General features: G+C 38.7%; 1 protein-coding gene across 8 annotated transcripts in view; it reads right to left on the bottom strand.

Annotated features, from left to right (window-relative positions):
- The window catches only part of OXR1 (oxidation resistance 1), a 543094-nt gene that overhangs the window by 339439 nt on the left and 183461 nt on the right, over nt 1-20194 (bottom strand). For 2 of the 8 annotated variants that reach the window (XM_086336274.1, XM_086336280.1), the window contains exon 1: nt 15338-15467. The exons of 4 other annotated variants lie outside the window; for them this stretch is intronic. In XM_086336274.1, coding sequence (XP_086192400.1) covers nt 15338-15363 — 26 coding nt within the window. In that variant the 5' untranslated portion in view covers nt 15364-15467. Of the gene's footprint in view, nt 1-15337; nt 15468-20194 lie in introns of those variants that run through there. 2 more of the 8 variants (XM_086336272.1, XM_086336275.1) reach the window with 1 other exon arrangement.

The following is a 20194-nucleotide window of genomic DNA, read 5'->3' as shown; positions in this document are numbered from 1 at the left end:
CTTGAACAATGTAAGGGTTTGGGGAGGTTCAGAGTGCCGCTCCTCCCCTCCACCACCTCCCACAGTTGAAAATCTGTGTTGTGTTATCTCTGCCTCAAAAACAAAGAAACTGATAAATGATTCACTCAAGGGCGGAAAGCTGAGACAGTCAGGATAGAATCAAGTCTCAAAACCCTAGTTTTGATTCCGTGTATTGTGATCTCTAATCAATCACAAACTTTTTCCCGCATACTTAGAGATCTGTAAAATGAAAATACAGGTGCTATATACGTTGAAAAAAATTCACACACAAGTGGACCCATGCAGTTCAAAACCATGTTATTCAAGGGTCAGCTGTATCATCTACTCTTATTTGCACAATAACCTGTGAGGGGAAAGGCAGGTATTATTATTATTTACAAATAAAGAAACTTAGAATCAGTAAGAAGTCTATATTTTAATGTTTAAGATAACTATAAAAGCCATATTTAACTTGTACATCAATGCTTGACCCCCTAAAATTCCTATTACACATGTAAAAACATCTAATGAAGGGAACTCATCATTTCCCAAAGGGGATTACTCTTACCCTGGCCAGATCTGAATTTGGGGAAATTTTTCCTTACCAAAGTCTGTTCACATAATCTCAAATTACTGGCCTGAGTTTACCTTTAAAGTCACAGGACAAATCTATTTTTGGATAAATAAATTTTTAAATATATGTGCTTGTCTATTAAGTCCCTCTATTTTCTTTCCTGTAAGCTAAACATTCTGCTTGTTTAACTCTTCTTTGTGTCTTAAGTATATGTGTATATATATATATACATACATATATATATAAAATTAATATATTTTATATTACGTACATATATAATACAAGCATATAAGCATATATAAAATATGTATTATATTAAATTACCATATAACGACATAATAAACACATAATATATAAATACACACTAATTTTTAAAATGATACATATATTTATGTAAATATATGTAAACTTTTTAATATAAACCTCTACACACAGTTCCAAATATGGCATTTTTTGTGAGATATTATACAAGCCTAAGGAGATGAAACTGAATGTCATTCAATCACACTGTTTTATCAAGTTAATAAAGGGTTGAGTAATTACTATATATCCCAAATTTGACCAGCACCTATGAAAAAAACTAAAGTGGTATAACATGTGGTAACTTATCTCAATCAATTTATAGCCCAGTTGGATTTATCTAATTTTAAAAGTATGTGGACTAATCCAAGTAAAATTAAACACTCCATCATCTAGTACTAATTATAAGTAAAGTAAGGATTTATAGGATTATCACACATGCTATATATATGTTACAGGTCTACACACATGCTACAATTTCTGCTGCCTTGTCCGTGGCAGGCATTGCCAAGAGAGCACTGTACTGAGTGCTGAGTATGGGTCCATGACTTCAGAATCCTTCTCTGGGAGAAGTGCCTTAAAAGAGTAATTAAAGATAAGTTTGGGGATGGTGGCTCAAACTACCACACAATTGTACTCATCTCACACGCTAGTCAAGTAATGCTCAAAATTCTCCAAGCCAGGCTTCAATAGTATGTGAAATATGAACTTCCAGATATTCAAGCTGGTTTTAGAAAAGGCAGAGGAACCAGAGATCAAATTGCCAACATCCGTTGGATCATTGAAAAAGCAAGAGAGTTCCAGAAAAACATCTACTGCTTTATTGACTATGCCGAAGCTTTTGACTGTGTCAATCACAAGAAACTGTGGAAAATTCTGAAAGAGATGGGAATACCAGACCACCTGACCTGCCTCCTGAGAAATCTGTATGCAGGTCAAGAAGCAACAGTTAGAACTGGACATGGAACAACAGACTAGCTCCAAATAGGAAAAGGAGCATGTCAAGGCTGTATATTGTCACCCTGCATATTTAACATCTATGCAGAGTACATCATGAGAAATGCTGGACTGGATGAAGCACAAGCTGGAATCAAGATTGCCAAGAGAAATATCAAGAACTTCAGATATGCAGATGACACCACACTTATGGCAGAAAGCAAAGAAGAACTAAAGAGCGTCTTGAGGAAAGTGAAAGAGGAGGGTGGAAAAGTTGGTTTAAATCTCAACATTCAGAAAACTAAGATCATGGCATCCAGTCCCATTACATCATGGAGAAATAATGGAAACAGTGAGAGGCTTCATTTTGGGGGGCTCAAAATCACTGCAGATGGTGACTGCAGCCATGAAATTAAAAGACACTTACTCCTTGGGAGAAAAGTTATGACCAACCTAGACAACATATGAAAAAGAAGAGACATTACTTTGCCAACAAAGGTCCATCTAGTCAAAGCTATGGTTTTGCAGTAGTCATGTACGGATGTGAGAGTTGGACTATAAAGAAAGCTGAGCGCTGAAGAATTGATGCTTTTGAACTGTGGTGTTGGAAAAGACTCTTGAGAGTCACTTGGACTGCAAGGAGATCCAACCACTCCATCCTAAAGGAGATCAGTACTGAATATTCATTGGAAGGACTGATGCTGAAGCTGAAACTCCAATACTTTGGCCACCTGATGCGAAGAACTGACTCATTTGAAAAGACCCTGATGCTGGGAAAGACTGAAGGCGGGAGGAGAAGGGGACAACAGAGGATGAGGTAGTTGGATGCCATCACCAAGTTAATGGACATGAGTTTGAACAAGCTCTGGGAGCTGGTGATGGACAGGGAAGCCTGGCGTGCTGCAGTCCATGGGGTCACAAAGAGTTGGACACGACTGAGCAACTGAACTGAACTGAAAGAGAACAATTAAATATTTTTCCCAATGTCACAAGTATACACACACAAACACACTTAATATGCTCAATAATTTGATGCCACTCTCAGATACTTCATTTGCAGACTTAATACAAGATATCTCAGCTACTTTTTGGTATTTCCTTGGGAGGCACAGAGTATAGACAGCCTGAGCTTCAGAGAACGCAGAACAATGAAAGATGTTTAATCGGAGTTAGTGGCATATTTTTTGCAAGACCACTGGTGATTCCATAGTTCCAACTTAGTTTATGTCTCTACAACAATCCTCGTCAGAGTGTGTATGGGAGGAGGGGTTAAATCCCAAAGAGGTAAAAAGTGACAGCCCAGAGGCAATCTGAAATCTCCGAAACACAAGGGGTCAGCCCGTCTGAGCACATGTCCACAATACAAATATCATAGCACCTGCATCTGGGAAACATCTGAATTTCTTTGGGAATAACTTAACTCATCTGCTAGTCACCTGTCTTAGGCCAGTGTGTGTGGCTAGCTCATTCTGAGCACAGAGAGATTTTGCCTTATGGAAAGTCTTTATCATAACATTTCACATTATCGAGAACACACCCCAAATTCTGAAACTCCCAGCAGAGTGCATGCTTACTACCTAAAATGATGATAATTTATACAAACTGTTCCACCAGCAATGGATCTGATTTTACCCAAGCATGAGGCATAGACATTAGCCACTTTTAAAAGACTGCTTTAAAGCCCCTTAGCTCCCATTAGAAATGCTTCTGAAACCCAGGCTGTTGGTGGCCCTACCACTTGACTTGGTACAAGTGTTTACTAAATGCCAGGAAATGGCATGTAGGTAACAATCTAGGTATACAGAATCCACCATGCTGTATTCCATGCAATTCCCAGATAATTGGAAGCAGAATACATAGAAAGATGATGATGGCATTTAATCCTGCACTTGGAAACTGATGGTGACAGTTCTTGAAGGACAGGGTAGCCTCAGAGAGTGTATTGGAAGTCTGCAAATATTTCCAGGTATAAAGAGATTCTCAGTGATTCTTTGGGTCACTGTCAACTTGGGAAGACACTGATTCAGAGCACTGGTGTCAAAAGTAAATTTAAAGTAAATTACAAGTGACAGACTGCAATCTACAAGTGATTTGGGCTCCAAAATCACTGCAGATGGTGACTGCAGCCATGAAATTAAAAGACGCTTACTCCTTGGAAGGAATGTTATGACCAACATAGACAGCATATTAAAAAGCAGAGACGTTACTTTGCCAACAAAGGTCCATCTAGTCAAGGCTATGGTTTTTCCAGTGGTCATGTATGGATGTGACAGTTGGACTATAAAGAAAGCTGAGCACTGAAGAATTGATGCTTTTGTACTGTGGTGTTGGAGAAGACTCTTGAGAGTCTCTTGGACTGCAAGGAGATCCAACCAGTCCATTCTGAAGGAGATCAGTCCTGGCTGTTTGTTGGAAGGACTGATGTTGAAGCTGAAACTCCAATACTTTGGCCACCTGATGCGAAGAGCTGACTCATTTGAAAAGACCCTGATGCTGGGTAAGATTGAGGGCAGGAGGAAAAGGGGACAACAGAGGATGTTGGATGGCATCACCGACTCAATGGACATGAGTTTGGGTGGGTTCCAGGAGTTGGTGTTGGACAGGGAAGCCTGGCATTCTGCAGCTCAAGGGGTCGCAAAGAGTCGGACATGACTGAGCAACTGAACTGAACAAGTGACAGACTGCAATCTACAAGGCCGGGACCATCTCTGCCTTGTCAACCATCGCACAGTACTTCGTCTGCCACAAACAAGCACTCCTTCATTATAAAAGGAAGGGGAATTCCTTAGTAGCTCAGACAGTAAAGAATCTGCCTGCAATGCAGGAGATCCAGGCTCAACCTCTGGGTTAGGAAGATGCCCTGGAGAAAGGCATGGCCACCCACTCCACTATTCATACCTGGAGAATCCCATGAACAGAGGAGCCTGGCGGGCTATAGTCAGTAGGGTCACAAAGGGTTGGACACGACTGAGCGACTAAAAACATATACACAAACTAAATGAATAGCAGATACGCTAGGGGTTTTTCAAGAGATTGTCCCACCTTCTCCCTAGTGAAAGGCTCCAGTTTAGGACAGAAAGTGGTTTGTTAATTTCAGACGGGAACAGGAAGAGAGAAGATTACTCCTAACAAGCACTATCAGAAGCCCAAGGTAAAGTGGTACAAAAAGCAAGGAGGCTGAAAGAAGTGATTATCCTGCTCACGAGTCCCAGTGCCAAGCACACTGCCTGGCACACTGAAGGAATTTAGGACACGTGCAATCAATAAGTAGATGCTAATTAAGTAAATCCTAGTTTTAGAGGTGGAGAGAGACTGAAAATGTTGATGGAAACTGTCTAAGATATGATAATGATGCCAGTCAGATATCTTACCACTTAATTAGAGGTCAATCTAATGATGCATTTTTATATAAAATGCTTACAATAAATATAGCTGCAATTTACAGGAAGAATACATACACAGGCATACATTTATGTATGTGGTCTCGATTCCTGAGTCTCGATTTATCTGCCATTCCTGGCTGACATGGGACTCTGCTAGGAATCCAACCGAAAGAGGGGCTGGGCAGAGGGATTACGTAGGTTTCAGAGGTAATCAAACAGCTAATTTATTATTATGGAGTTTATGATGGATAGATGTAAATATAAAAAAAATGCAGGTGAAATTGTGATGGGGAGGAAAAAACTCACAATAGCTCATAGATATGGATTCAAATTGTCTCTTTCTTTCAAGCTACAATGATGCTATTACATAATTTCCAACATAATTATACCATCAATAGGAATAAAGCCAGACAATGGAGCTAGATGTGTTCAAACTAAATTATTTGAGTATTTTTTCAAGTGCCCTTTTTATTGTGTAAATAACCCATGCCCTTTTTAAAAGTAAGTAATATTTATTCTGCTTCTGCTGAATATATTAGAATCCGAGAAAATCCTTAATGAAAAGCTGCTCAGAAAACAGCCATGCTGTTTTATAAGAGCAGGATCACATGACACAATGACTAGATTCAGAATCATCAGAGGAAGGAAGAAGGGGGTAAGGTATGGGGGACAATATCCATATTCTATTGCCAGTTATGGCTCTATCCTCTGGGTGACCTAGGATGACTCAGATCTCTTTCTATGTGTGGTCGGTGACTCAGAATTGTTTTTTAAAAGTTTTCTGTTTAATTCTATATCATAGATCATTTCCTCTGGAAAGCATAAAATACAAAATGATCTTTTTTAGTTCTTTCTTCCATCTGTATTCAAAGTGAGAGCTATTAACTCCTCCTGTATATAGACTGACCTGAAATGGCATTATGTTTATAAATGGCATTATGTTTATAGAATTTCACAGTGAAAGGCTAATGATAAAAATATTCTAGAAAATACTTTTCAAAGTTTTTGAATTATGGGACCTAAGAGCTCTTTTACAGCCCAGAAGGAAAAAAAAAATCCCTATTGGAATTTGGGAATTAGTCAAGGATTATCAAGAAAACACTAACTATATCTTCTGTGGTATCAGATTCAGTGGATCAGGATCTAAACCACATCTTATCAAGCTTCTATGCCACAAAAAGTCACTTAGAATCCAGGGAATGAGAAGCTGAGGCCCTATACTGCATTTCTATCCAGTATCCCTTGTGACTGATACAGGCTGGACCAGACAATATTTTCAATAACACTGTTCTAGAAGGCTATCACCTGTTCCTTATTCAGTATCTCTTTGAGTTATGTTACCATCTATTTAAAGAATGATTCATGGCTGACATTAGGGATTTGGACACAGATTCCTGGTTTTGACCCTTGTTAATGAAATGAGGAGACATCTTTAAAGAACCAGTCATTGGATCCCGGCTAATGTTTTTCTTTAATCAATCTACAATGTTCCAACTGAGAATTTAAATTTTCTCTTAAAGGTTCTAAAATTGCTTCTAATTGTCCTTTTTGAGACTCTGATCTCTGGTTAATTGTAGTGTAAAAGTCCTAAATGTGTAAATGATGTTTAGCAAATACCTTGTACAATTTTGATGAAATGTACACAAACACTGGATTAGTGAGTTTTTGTTTGTTTTATAAAATGCAGGTCTTGACCAATGCAGAACTTAGATATTCTATCTAAAGCAAAAATAACAAGTCCATTGTTGAATGATATTGGACTGAGGGTACTATTCATATAAGAGCAACAGTATCACAAGTCCTCCCAGGGAACAACGTTCTCTCACTTCATACCACTCTACAATTAACTAGGGGAATGAAATGTGCCAAACTATATTTATTCAAGTTTCACTGAAAAATAACTGCGCCAGCAGCAAGAGGACAAAGAAAAATACCATATGGTTGGTCTTTATCCTTCAGCATGTAGTCACAAAAAGTGTGAGAAGTTTTCAAATGAGTGTATACAAAAGTTCAGAGGGCACTGGAGAGGCAGAAACAAAGTCCATCTGGGGTAGTAAGGATGGCAGACTTGGAGACGGCATTTAAATTGGATCACGGAGAACCAGTGTTTCTTTGAGAAAAGAGAAGTCAATTTCATGCTGAGTGAGTAGGAATGAATGCGACAGCACAGAGTTGCAAAATAATCTCCTCCCATTGACAAAGTCTCACAGTTCAGAGGAACAGTGTGTGGGACTGAGCGGTGGGGAGAGGATTCGGAAAGCGTAGGTTGGGAGCATTTTAATAATAGTATGCATTCAGCCCACGCTTGAGTCACTGAGTTCATCAATCGGGAGACATATTTTACAGTTTTAACCTTTTTTTTTTTTTCAGTTTTAACCTTTTAACCTCTGAAATCAGGATGCCGCTGGACAGGTGGCACTTATTATCTTGTCACTACCTATGAATGCACATAAAAACTTCCAAAGAGGGTGGAATAAAATGACTCTTCTGAGTCATATTGTCACTAATGCTCCTGAGGAAACAGGAAACAACATTATCCGGAACAGAACACAAATGTCAATGACTCTTGAGTAGGGAGGGAGGGAGATGACAAAATGCCAGGCTTTCGTTGTACAATTGTAAGAATCACCTTGCGCATGTGCTCAGTCACTCAGTTGTGCTCAACTCTTCAGACTATAGCCCACCAGACTTCTCTGTCCATGAGATTCTCCAGGCAAGAATACTGGAATGGGTTGCCATTTCCTCCTCCAGGGGATCTTTCCAACCCAGGGGTCAAACATGCATCTCCTGCATTGGCAGGTGGGTTCTTTACTACCGAGCCACCTGGGAAGCTTCTAAGTACCTAAGAATCACCTTAGCCCATGTATTTTGGCGATTTATTCTTTGCTACCAGCTTCCCTCATAGCTCAGTTGGAAAAGAATCTGTCTGCAATGCAGGAGACCCTGATTCAATTCCTTGGTTGGGAAGATCCTCTGGAGAAGGGATAGGCTACCCACTCCAGTATTCTTGGGCTTCCCTTGTGGCTCAGCTGGTAAAGAAACCACCTACAATGTGGGAAACCTGGGTTCGACCCCTGGGTTGGGAAGATCCCTGGAGAAGGGAAAGGCTACCCAGTCCAGTATTCTGGTCTGGAGAATTCCATGGACTATATAGTCCATGGGGCCGCAAAGAGTTGGACATGACTGAGCAACTTTCACTTTCACTTTATGCACCAGAGTGATAGGTAATAAAAATCTGATTTTATCTGAAGTCTCAAAAATCTTTCAGGAAGAAGAAAATAAAAAATCAAAGGCATGTAAGAAAGAAACAATTGTGCCATACTAGAATTTGTGTACTCTTTTCCCTTGGCAGTATATAAAATAAAGCTGTGTTTTGTGATCACTGACATCCTACAACAGCCCATGGATTGTAGGGCATGCCAATCACTGTGCCAGGTATTGGGGGTATAATGGGGAACAAAACATGATGCGTCCCAGATCTCACACTGCTGCCAGGCTACAGTCTTAGATGCTGGGCCTGGATTATGTATTATGATATGGTGTGCCCAGGAAGGGTTAAGAATTGAATGGTCAGATATTATTATATTTTCAGGAAGTTAGCTCTCTCGGTGAAGTACAGGCTGCATGGCAGAGAAGGGGACTGATGATAGGGAAGACTAGTTAAGAAGATCCTGAGATAGTTTGTGCAAGATATAATGAGGGCCTGAATGAAAGGCTAGACTAAGAAGAGGATTTAATCAACATGATTTGCACTCTCATAGTTCATGATTAAAGAAAACCAGCACACAATTCAAACTGCCTTCCCATGGATGGAAAAAAAAAATCTAGCATTTGAGAGCTATTTGATCATCAAGCATATTGTCACTTTCAAAATGCTACATATACTGTAGCCTTAAATCGCCCAACATGGAGGGCAAGGCACCAGCTAAGCCCTGGGAATACAAAGAAGAATTGAGTCTTCCGAGGTGAAGGAGAGAGAGAGATGGAAAGGTGATGTGATTATGTGCAGTGATAGAGGGGAAATTCAGTTTGGGAGAGTTCAAACTGAACAGAACTGCAGCACTGCCTGGAAATGGGAAGGACCTCCAAAGGGGAGCCACGAAGGACTAGATGCTTGAGGACATACAATAAAGTCGCAGAGTGGAATAAGAAAGGGCCCTCTGAGCAGAGATAAGCCTGTGCAAAAACACAGAGCTGAGAAAACCATGTTTGCAGCAATTTTCAAAATATGGATATGTATGGACAGGAGGGAGAGATTAGGGTGTATAAAACCCAAGGAGCTTTATATAATATTAAAGAGTTTCAATTTAACCTTGGAGTACTGTAAACCCACTATAGGATTACCTATATTTCAGTTTAGGTTATTTCCATAGGCTTTCAAAAATTTTATCATTCTAAATTGGATTACACATAAAAACAAGTCCAAAAGGGTTTTCATTATGTTACACAATAAACAATAAAAAGCAAGGGAAGAGACTGCTATATGTCCCCATTAAAGTATGCAATTAATTTGAAATGCTTCTAAAAATGGAAAAGCCAGGAGCAGTAAATTTTTGACCAATTTAAAAGGACAAGTCCAATATCAAGCAGAGAGACTGACTGTGCTTTCAGAATTATTCCATGATGTACTTGGATCATGTAATAGAAAGAAAAGGTGCCTACAGATACTGAGTGGCCTAAAGATTACTCTTTGTAAAGATAACAAAATATGGAAACCTTTCCCTGTTAATTAAAAGTTTCTCTTTTATATTTCTGTGTGCACGTGTGTGTTAAGTTGCTTCAGTCGTGTTCAACTCTTTGCGACCCCATGGACGCCAGGCTCCTCTATGCATGGGATTGTCCAGGCAAGAATACTGGAGTGGGTTGCCCTGCCCTCCTCCAGAGGATCTCCCCAACCCAGGGATCAAACCTGTGTCTCTTATGTCTCCCGCATTGGCAGGCAGGTTCTTTATCAGTAGCAACACATGGGAATCAGAGTATATTTACACATATATATGTAAATATATATATGTATTACATACATATATATGTAAATATAAGTAGTATATAAATATGTATATATAAATGAATGATTAACATCAACATTTTGCTTTTCTGTCATGTTTATAGAATAACTTTAAAATGCTGCTGTCTTTGAGTTCAGACTTACACGTATTTCACAGATTTAAGAAGCCACAAAAGAATAAAAAAATTCAGCTAATGTCATGCTTCTCCTTTGGATATTAGTAGGGGGCAGCATCCATCTTCTACTATTTTAAAATTACCATTGAAGAAGAAGCCATGTCTTTTCCTGTGTCTTTCATTATTCACATGACCCTACTAGAAAGAAACCAAATGTGGATGGCATCAGGAGCTAGACCACTGGTCTGTGTTACACACAGTTACAAAGAGTAAATGTCTGAGACACTTGCCAGATTCTGGGACCCCAAACTGAGTACACAACAGGCATTTAGCCAAGTATGCTCTCTTCCCCAAATTATCTCATGGCCTCATGTTTTTAACACTGCAATGTGTGAGCACACAGCAGCCTTCCTGATGTGATACCATATTAATATTTACACATTTAACTCTGAGTTTCACTCACTAACCAGTAAAATCTGGAGAGCAAGGACTGTGTTTTATTCATTTTTCAATCTTTTTCTCACAAAAAGTCGAATGTCTTGCAAAAAAATAAAAGCTAAAGAAATCTATGTTGAATTATATTGCAGATACATGAACAATATTTAAAATTTTTATTGCCAGTCTCAATAGAGACGAGCATTTCTGGAAAACAATTAAAAGTTTATACTAAATTCTGTCCCTTTGTGCTATTTTAAAATCATTAATATTCCAACCAGCATCATCAAAATCAATATGTAACAAACAAAAAGAAAAAAAGTTTCTATCATTCTGAATTAAAAATGATCATATAAATTGCTTTGAAACTGAACTGGCTTTGAAGGAACTGACTATACACAAAATGTCAAAATTATAAGAACAAATCCTTTATTCTGAATAGTGTATATTTAAAGACAAACTACCAGGATGCATTTTCTGGATAAGTTTTTGTCTCCAAGTGGGTAGAATTCATATGTATGAATAATATATATATATTAGAGCCAGGATATATACTTGTAAGACTTCCAATAGCATGCACTCAGATGGAGTCCTAGATTCCAGATGGTCTAGAACAGAACGTTCAGAATTATCAGCGTTAACACTCCCATTCTCAGATGACTGCGTTCGTGTCATCACCTCCAAAGCATATATGTATTTTCTGCACTAAACTTTGAGAAATAAACATAACGTAAAATCTCTCTCAGACATTTAAGAAGAGAATAGAGCCAGGCTCCACATCTCTACCTCTGATGGGTTCCACAGGAGCACAAAGAATGTGTTATAGTCTCTCTTTTTTCCCAATCTGTGATGGGGACAGAATTGAAATCACTGTTTGCTGCTCTACACAATACTCCAGATAAGCAAACCTGCTTCAGTTCCAGAAACAGGAAAAGTCAAGCAAATGACTTGACGAGCTGCTTGTTCTTAAGAAATAAGAAAAATGAGGAATTATTTTTCTGAGGCACAAAAAGAAAGCACCAAGCATTGTAGAAGATTTACTTTGTTTTCAAACTCGGGAAAAAAAAGTCTCTTTCAGGACTCTATAAAATAGAAACATAAAAGCATTTAAGGGATGATTCTCCTATGTACCTAGGTGGCTAAAAGATGCCTGTTTCCTTCTACAGGAAATAAGATTGGTACCACTGGAGACATGGAACTCACACAGTGAATTGCTGTTCAGTCAGCCATGGAAAGCATATTCTTACGGAGAATATCCCAGACAATGTATCTATTTCAGAGCTGCCTGTACCTCTTTATTGTTTTTATTGCTTTTGTTTTGCTTTTCAATCCAAAATTTAGAACTGTAATGACTTAGCATTTTTACTTCCCCCATCAGCAAAAATTTAATCAGCTCAGATCAAATCAGTCGCTTAGTCATGTCCGACTCTTTGCGACCCCATGAATCGCAGCACGCCAGGCCTCCCTGTCCATCACCAACTCCCGCAGTTCACTGAGACTCACGTCCATCGAGTCAGTGATGCCATCCAGCCACCTCATCCTCTGTCATCCCCTTCTCCTCTTGCCCCCCAATCCCTCCCAGCATCAGAGTCTTTTCCAGTGAGTCAACTCTTTGCATGAGGTGGCCAAAGTACTGGAGTTTCAGCTTTAGCATTATTCCTTCCAAAGAAATCCCAGGGCTGATCTCCTTCAGAATGGACTGGTTGGATCTCCTTGCAGTCCAAGGGACTCTCAAGAGTCTTCTCCAACACCACAGTTCAAAAGCATCAATTCTTCGGTGCTCAGCCTTCTTCACAGTCCAACTCTCACATCCATACATGACCACAGGAAAAACCATAGCCTTGACTAGACAAACCTTTGTTGGCAAAGTAACGTCTTTGCTTTTGAATATGCTATCTAGGTTGGTCATAACTTTCCTTCCAAGGAGTAAGCGTCTTTTAATTTCATGGCTGCAGTCACCATCTGTAGTGATTTTGGAGTCCAGAAAAATAAAGTCTGACACTGTTTCCACTGTTTCCCCATCTATTTCCTATGAAGTGATCCTGTGTCCTAAGTCTTTTTGGTTTGCTTCAAAGAATCTAAACTAAAAGATGATGAGATCAATTATAGTCTTTAAAGTGATGGGGAGCATTTTATAAAGTGTGTACTTGGGATACAGTCAGGCATAAGTTTGATTAAGTAACCACTAAGAAATTGCAGTATTATGAAAAATATCCTCATAATCAAATCTTAGCTTTGGTTAAAGTAACTGGTTCATCTCATTATTTTTGTCAAGTGTCTATTTTAAATACTTAGGCAATTGGTCATTCACTTATCTGAACATCCATCATAATATGAATAAATCATGGTTCATTCATCACTTGAAATATTATACACCACTGTAAACCTGAGCCATAACTACTGGTGTGAAGCATTACTCTACCATGACATGTAATTTAGTGAAATACCAAATAGGATGCTTTTATGTCTGAACATGCAGGGCTTCCCTCATAGCTCAGTTGGTAAAGAATCCACGTGCAATGCAGGAGACCCCGATTTGATTCCTGTGTTGGGAAGATCCCCTGGAGCAGGGAAAGGCTACCCACTCCAGTATTCTTGGGCTTCCCTGTGGCTCAGCTGGTAAAGAATCTGCCTTCATTGCAGGAGATCTGGGTTCAATTCCTGGGTTAGGAAGATGCCCTGGAGAAGGGAAAGGCTACCCACTCCAGTATTCTGGCCTGGATAATTCCATGGACTGTATAGTCCATGGGGTTGCAAAGAGTTGGACACGACTTAATGACCTTCACTTCACTCACTTAAAAACATGTGTGCATGTGGGAAAGTACACATGTGTTTGTTGCTTAAGCATGAAGAAAACTGCAGAGACTATCAGGAGAGTAGGTTCAGAAAAGGATGAGGCAGAATTTTTCTTTGTGCTGTTTGATTTGTATCTATAAGCACATATTTTATAATCAGAATATTATGAAGAAAGTATCAGTGGAACTTTAAAAACTTAATCTTGTTGGATTTGTTTTAATTTTTTAAAAATCTATTACCAATCTACTATGGATTCTATTGCCATCATTAGTAAATGCTCAATGCTGATAAATTTATTTACTTTTTTACATTTAGTATCCTAATAAGTACAAAAGGAATAATAACAATACCAATTTCACAGAAGCGGTTGTGATAATTGCATTAATATATGTAAGGCACACAGAAGAGTGGTCTGATTAAATGATTAACATCTTCTTCTAATAAAAGTGGTGGTACATCTGGGGCCATTTGTAAAGAAATAATTTACTAGGGTTTCTGAATAACTCTACTGGTTTTGCGACCAAAGCATACTCTATGTAGTTGTCTGTTTTTGCCTCAGAACTCTGGTTTTCCTCATTTAAATATTGATGGAAGGAGGGCAAGAAGAACTGCAGGTTTTTCTCATTATTAAATGAAGTGTCAAATTGGTCAAAAGGGAGACATCTGTTGAAACATGTTAATTCTTATATAGGAAATTTCAACCCCTAAAGTATTACTATAATTCAGGCAAACACCTATATGTTTTTAATTATGTTTCCAGATAATTTGGTTTTCTTGCTTCCCAGATGCAAATTTGTGGTCAACTTTATTAAACCAGGTGGCAAAGTGCTAATTAAGTAATCTGGTTAAATAACTCAAGTTTCAAAAATCATGTTTTTTCCCACCTACCCCATCGGTAAACTCCATATCAGAAGAAAAAAACAGCTTTAATTATGTAAAGTAATATAATTTTGATATTTGAATGACGTTAAAAAATACTAATTCTGCAGTCCACATTGTACTTAAAGAAAACGAAAACATAACCTTATAGATATAAAAGGGATTAGTAAATAAAGAGAGTTTATTTCTTGGGGTGAAAGATGCGTTTCTATACCTTTGCTATGTCAGATGCTCTAAAAAATCACACAGACATCTACCATTGCCCATAAACAACTGAAAACCGAACTATCCAACAGATACGTTATGTTGCTAGACCAATACCACTGCTAGTTTAAAATACAAAGTGCTTGAGAAACTATCATTCTAAGAAAAACACCATTTTTTCATGACTCATTTTCTCAAGTAATTATTTTAGAATGATTTAAATAATGTATCAAGCTAAATACAACATACTAAAATGGAGACCAAAATGTCTGATTATCTCCCCATATCGTTTAATAACGTTTCAGTTCAGTTCAGTTCAGTCGCTCAGTCGTGTAGTGTAACCCATCCATAAGAGGTGCTAGTCAATGACAGGGAGTGCTGGGGTGAAATTAGGAAAAATACCGTTAAAAAATTACAAAGCACCATGGCTTTGAAAGGGATCAGAAGTAATGGATACAGCAAACCAAGCATGTCGGAGGGTTTTCCCTTTCTTTAATACCTATGCCTTTGGCTGCCTGCCTTGTTCACGGTCCCATTTTGCCAGGAAACAAATGGCAACAGAAATCCATCTGTTTGGTTTCATAAACACAAAGATTTGATTTTCCATTTGCACAGAAATCAGAGATCTATTTGCTAATGGAAGTAGGAAACGCTTTCTTCATAAAAACAGAGGAAGTAACAACAGATGGAGCTGGTAGATCCCACCTACCCTGGGCTGTTTTTGTCCTTCGTCATTTCTGTGCGGGCGAGCAGGCAACCTTAGAGCTGAGTGGGAGCCCAGGCGGATCTGATGGGCATTGTGTTACCTGTGAGCCTGGTACTTGGTGTCTCGCAAGCTCCGCCCACACCTCCACCAGGGGGCCGGCTGTCGGGGGGAGGGGCCCGCGTGCAGAAAAACATCCGAGGAAAAAGGAGACCCTAAATTCCATACAGCAAGCTGTCATCCGCTAAAGAACACGCCATTCAGTGAGTACAAAGAAGGCGGGTGTTATAAACGCAATTGCTCTTCGATTATGTATGTGAGAAATATGTTTCCATAAGTGTATTTTTCTTTATGGCATATCATTTAAAGTACACAGTAAGATGTGTTAGTAAATGGTAGGTAGTACTCAGGTGAAATTTCCTTGTAGCACACAAAACAGACAAGCATTTTAGAGACAGTGTCCATATCAGACTTTTAAAATCTTCAGAAAACGCAGTAATATTGAGGCAGACACAGCTCTCACTAGAATTCAGTTGTGTTCTTACCACGTGCTAGGCATTGTGGGACGTATTGTTTTGCCACACAGTGGTGCCTCTGAAGTATTATTACTCACTCTCACAGTGGTGCCCAGGAAGTAGCTACTATTCATATTTCCACTAAACAGACGAAAGAATGGGAAATTGGAAAAGTTGTGGAATTTGCTCAAGGGCAAATAGCTAGTTAATGGCAGACATGGGATTAGAACTCTGTCCTTTAAGACTCCAAACACTGACCTATTGACCACTTTATCCCCTTTCCTTTACTTTATTACATAACTTTAGGTAAAGTCCTCCATACCACCAGAATATTCTTCCTAAGTACTAAAAAAGAAATACTTAGATAAGGTAGATTTTGTAACTTAGTGTGCAGCATTACCAGAGATAAGCCTCAGTTACTGACAAATTAATACCCTCAAAAAGTTTTAAATGCCTTCAAAGAAACATTTAACTTTTAATTTATTTTCAAAATCTGGGATGATGATGAGAAGATATTAAAAACCTGTAAACACAGTCCTTAGGTGTAAATTACCTAGCATCCTAATAAACAGAAGGAGCAGAAAGAGTCAAACATATGTCATTTAAAGGATATGTTGGGGATGGGATAAAAGCTTAGACTGCTTCTACCAGAGATCACTGTAAAAATTCAATTTCTAAATGGAGAAGCTCCCTGTGGATTCAGAGAAGCCAGGAAATAAGAAAGCCCCAGGGCATTGCCACACCTTGATTTGTGAAGAGAAGCAGAAATGTGTTATACCAGCTTCCTCAGATGACAAAGCAATCTGTTAAGGAGCTGCATTTGGATACGCGAAGGCGTCCGCCTTGCCAATTTCTAGAGGGAAACAGTGACGGGGAGGTGAGCCACACCTTACACTCTCATCACATTCACACTTTTTCCCACTCGTATCCACCTGCTTGGGCTAGAGAAGAAGACTGTCACAAAGTCAACCTCCATATCATAGCCGAGAAAGAAAAGGCTCTGCCTGCTTCCCTCTGCACACAGTAGGGTTTAAAAATGTGCTAAGACTGTGGTCTTGTCAATCCTTCTGTTCCGTAGCACTCATGCCCCAGGAGAAATTAAGGCCAACTTGCTTTTAAGGTAGAACTAAACCAGGCCCAATGACAATAAAATCTGTTTTTGCTACTTTTCTTCAAGAGGAGCTAGATTTTTGTTGCACTTTTAGAGAAATAGTAAGATATGACTTGCCACGGGTAGAAATTCCTTCCCAGCCTTTGCAATCTGAATAGTGCTAAGCTGTGAACTAATGAGTGTGTGTATCTTTTCTTTCTGTCCCCAATATTTTACTCAGGTAAGATCTGATTAAGTGGACATGCAGAGTAAACTTAAAAGGCAAAGTCTAAGAAAGGCAACACATGATGGACATGGACAGAAATGAAAGTGGATGTCCCACACTGTGGCACAAAACGGGAAGGGCATGAAGGGCCCAAGCATGGCAATAAGGCTGGTCCTTTAGCATAAACTGGACATGGTGCCATCTGGCGGTTTGAAACATGACCCGTTAACAATGCACAGTTCCCAAGCTATGGGTAGCAGGCTTCTAGGTGCAGTATTGTGCTGATGGATTTGCCTGACCCTATGAACATGCTCATGTTTAGGCCAACTCATAATTCAGCAGTTAGACCTCGCTGTATTTTTTACTTCTTTATTGTTATTATATCTTATAATGGGCTTCCCAGGTGGCGCTAGTGGTAAAGAACCCACCTGCCGATGCAGGAGACTGTAAGAGAACTGAGTTCCATCCCTGGGTTGGGAAGATCCCCTGGAGGAGGGCATGGCAACCCACTCCAGTATTCTTGACTGGAGAATCCCATGGACAGAGGAGCCTGGCGGGCTACAGTCCATAGGGTTGCAGAGAGTCAGGCACGACTGAAGCAACTTAGCATGCATGTCTTATAATGAATGATTCAGGGTTCCCCTACTTGGGTATTTAGTATCTAAATAACCTCTTAAGTAACTACACACTTGTCACCAGCCCATGACATTATACTAGAAATAAAATAGGTGAGATTAGAGTGTTTATCTACTCCATTGCGCTGCAAGTCTCTTTAATAACAGGAAAGCGGGTGGATATTATCAGGACTGCTTTAGTGGTTTCCATTTAATTCCCTATAAATAAAGGGCTCTGTTGGTAGACTCATTAAGACAAAGGATTTAGAAACACCAGAAAAAGAACTCTCCTTGAATTCTTAATGCCTATTGCCGAAGGTCAAGTCTAAAGTATTTTATATTTGTTTTAAAATACTATGATTTATTGGGTTTGCCCAAAAGTTTGTTTGAGTTTTTCTGTAAGCTCTTAAGGAAAAACCTGAATGAACTTTTGGGCCAACTCAATATCTTGCATTGTCCTAATTCTAATATCTGTTTGATATATGCAGGTGGTGTGTATATATATACATATATAAATTTTCTAGGATAATTTTGGAACTACAGTTACAGATGACACTTTTTTAAAAAAAATTCAAACAAGGAATTTTTGTTTGAAAATTTTGTTTGTATTTGGAAAATTTTGTTCGTATTTGGCAGATGTTTATAAGTCCAATTTCAGCTATAAAAATAAACAATAGTTGACAGTCATACTGGGAAATGTTATGAATGGGAGAGTACTAACAATTTCTATACATTTAACCTGCGAATATGAGTTGGTGAAAAAATCCTGATCATCTAGGTTAACATGCTGTACTTGATATTTTAATTTCAATTTGGCACTGCTTTCTATTTTACTGTGTTTACCCAAGAAGAAATATACACTCTGATTTTATTACAGTATTTATTTCTATCATTATTATTTAAAAATTCCAACTGCCAGATATTCTATGTTATTTTTCAATCTGCCTCTATCCAAAGAGGTAATAACTAATAAACCAAATCCTGTGCCTCTTTGGAAGGAAACAAATGAGAGTAGACACTGTGGATAGTCTGTAATCTACTCATCAGTGGCCTGATATTTTTTAGATACATGCCTCAAAACTTAACAATCAAATTTTAATGAGTTGGAAGTTATTCTATCACCCCAACCTAGAAAAGAATAAAAGTCTCTTTCATACTTAACTACCTACCATATTGAAATCATTATTGAAATCAGCAGTGCTTTCAGCATGTACAGAAAAAAAGCCCATAATTTGGGGTTGTGTCGACTGTGACATTCATTAGTATTAAGGACAAACTGTAGGGCTTCATAGGGCATCCCTGAGCAACAGCTGTCCAGGCAATGATGCACTCCTGTCTTCACAGCAGAGCCTATTCAACCAGCTTTTGGAGAGTGAGGGTATAAGAATAAATCAAAGAGTTATAAACCTATAATAATCTAGACAACACACTGAAGTTTCTAAAACTGTTGTCCAATCTGAAAATGACCAGTGCAGTCCCACTGACAAGGGGCACCACTATGAATCCCCTCTGTGTCTGAGACAGCTGATCTTTCCTCCATCTTACTGAAAATGAAATAAAAAGGTCAGGTAAGTGCAGTTTTATTCATGCCCCCAAACAGTCTCAGCCCCAATAAATCTCACTTAACCAGTGACTTCAGTTATCCAGAATACAGTCAATGATTTACAAATTTTCAAAGACTTTCTTCATAGAAGAAGTCTACATGCAGAACCTAATTAGAACTCTATCTAAATCTTTATTTTTATTATTAATCTAATAGGCATAGCTACCTGATTTCTCATTGATTAGACAAATTTATTGAATACCTAGTTTGTGAGTGGAATTTTGCTAGGTTCTAAGGATTCAGTATTGGGAAAAAAAGTGATTTTTTTTTCTTTTGCCAGTGGGATTTGCATGATAAAACCCACACTGTTTGGGTGGCAGGTAAAAAGCTGGTTGAAGTGGGGAGGACAGTGGCTACTAAAAGCCAGCACATATATAGCACTAGCTCTTTGGGAAGAGTCTAAAAGGAATAAATTCAGAAAGCCAGTGGTTTAGTACCCCTAAATTTAAAGGCAAATATCAGGAAATAGAATAAAAACAAAAAGCTAAAAGAATAAATAAATATATACATATAAATACATTTTGGAAAAACAAAAGTCTTCTGAGTATTAACAGTAAAAGCAACAACGCAACTGTCATTGGTACACTATTTTGCTCCAGGTAGAGTTCTAAGCAACTTTCACGTATTATCTCATTTAATCATCCCAGTGACAATGGGGATGGGATTCCTATTAAACCCAATTCATATGTCAGTGGGGACTGAGGCACAGAGATGTGACTGGCCCAAGGTCACATGGCTGGTAAGTTAAGGGCACCAGAGTAGTGCTCTAATTCTATACCCAGCAGATAAGCAATAGGGCTGAATCAACGTGCTTA

This window comes from Bos grunniens, chromosome 14 (genome assembly GCF_055505025.1).
Source record: "Bos grunniens cultivar Pamir isolate PY7600 chromosome 14, Bosgru_T2T1.0, whole genome shotgun sequence".
NCBI classification, from domain to species: domain Eukaryota; kingdom Metazoa; phylum Chordata; class Mammalia; order Artiodactyla; family Bovidae; genus Bos; species Bos grunniens.
The sequence above is the reverse complement of the archived record's forward strand: the minus strand, read 5'-3'. Positions and strand labels throughout refer to the sequence as shown.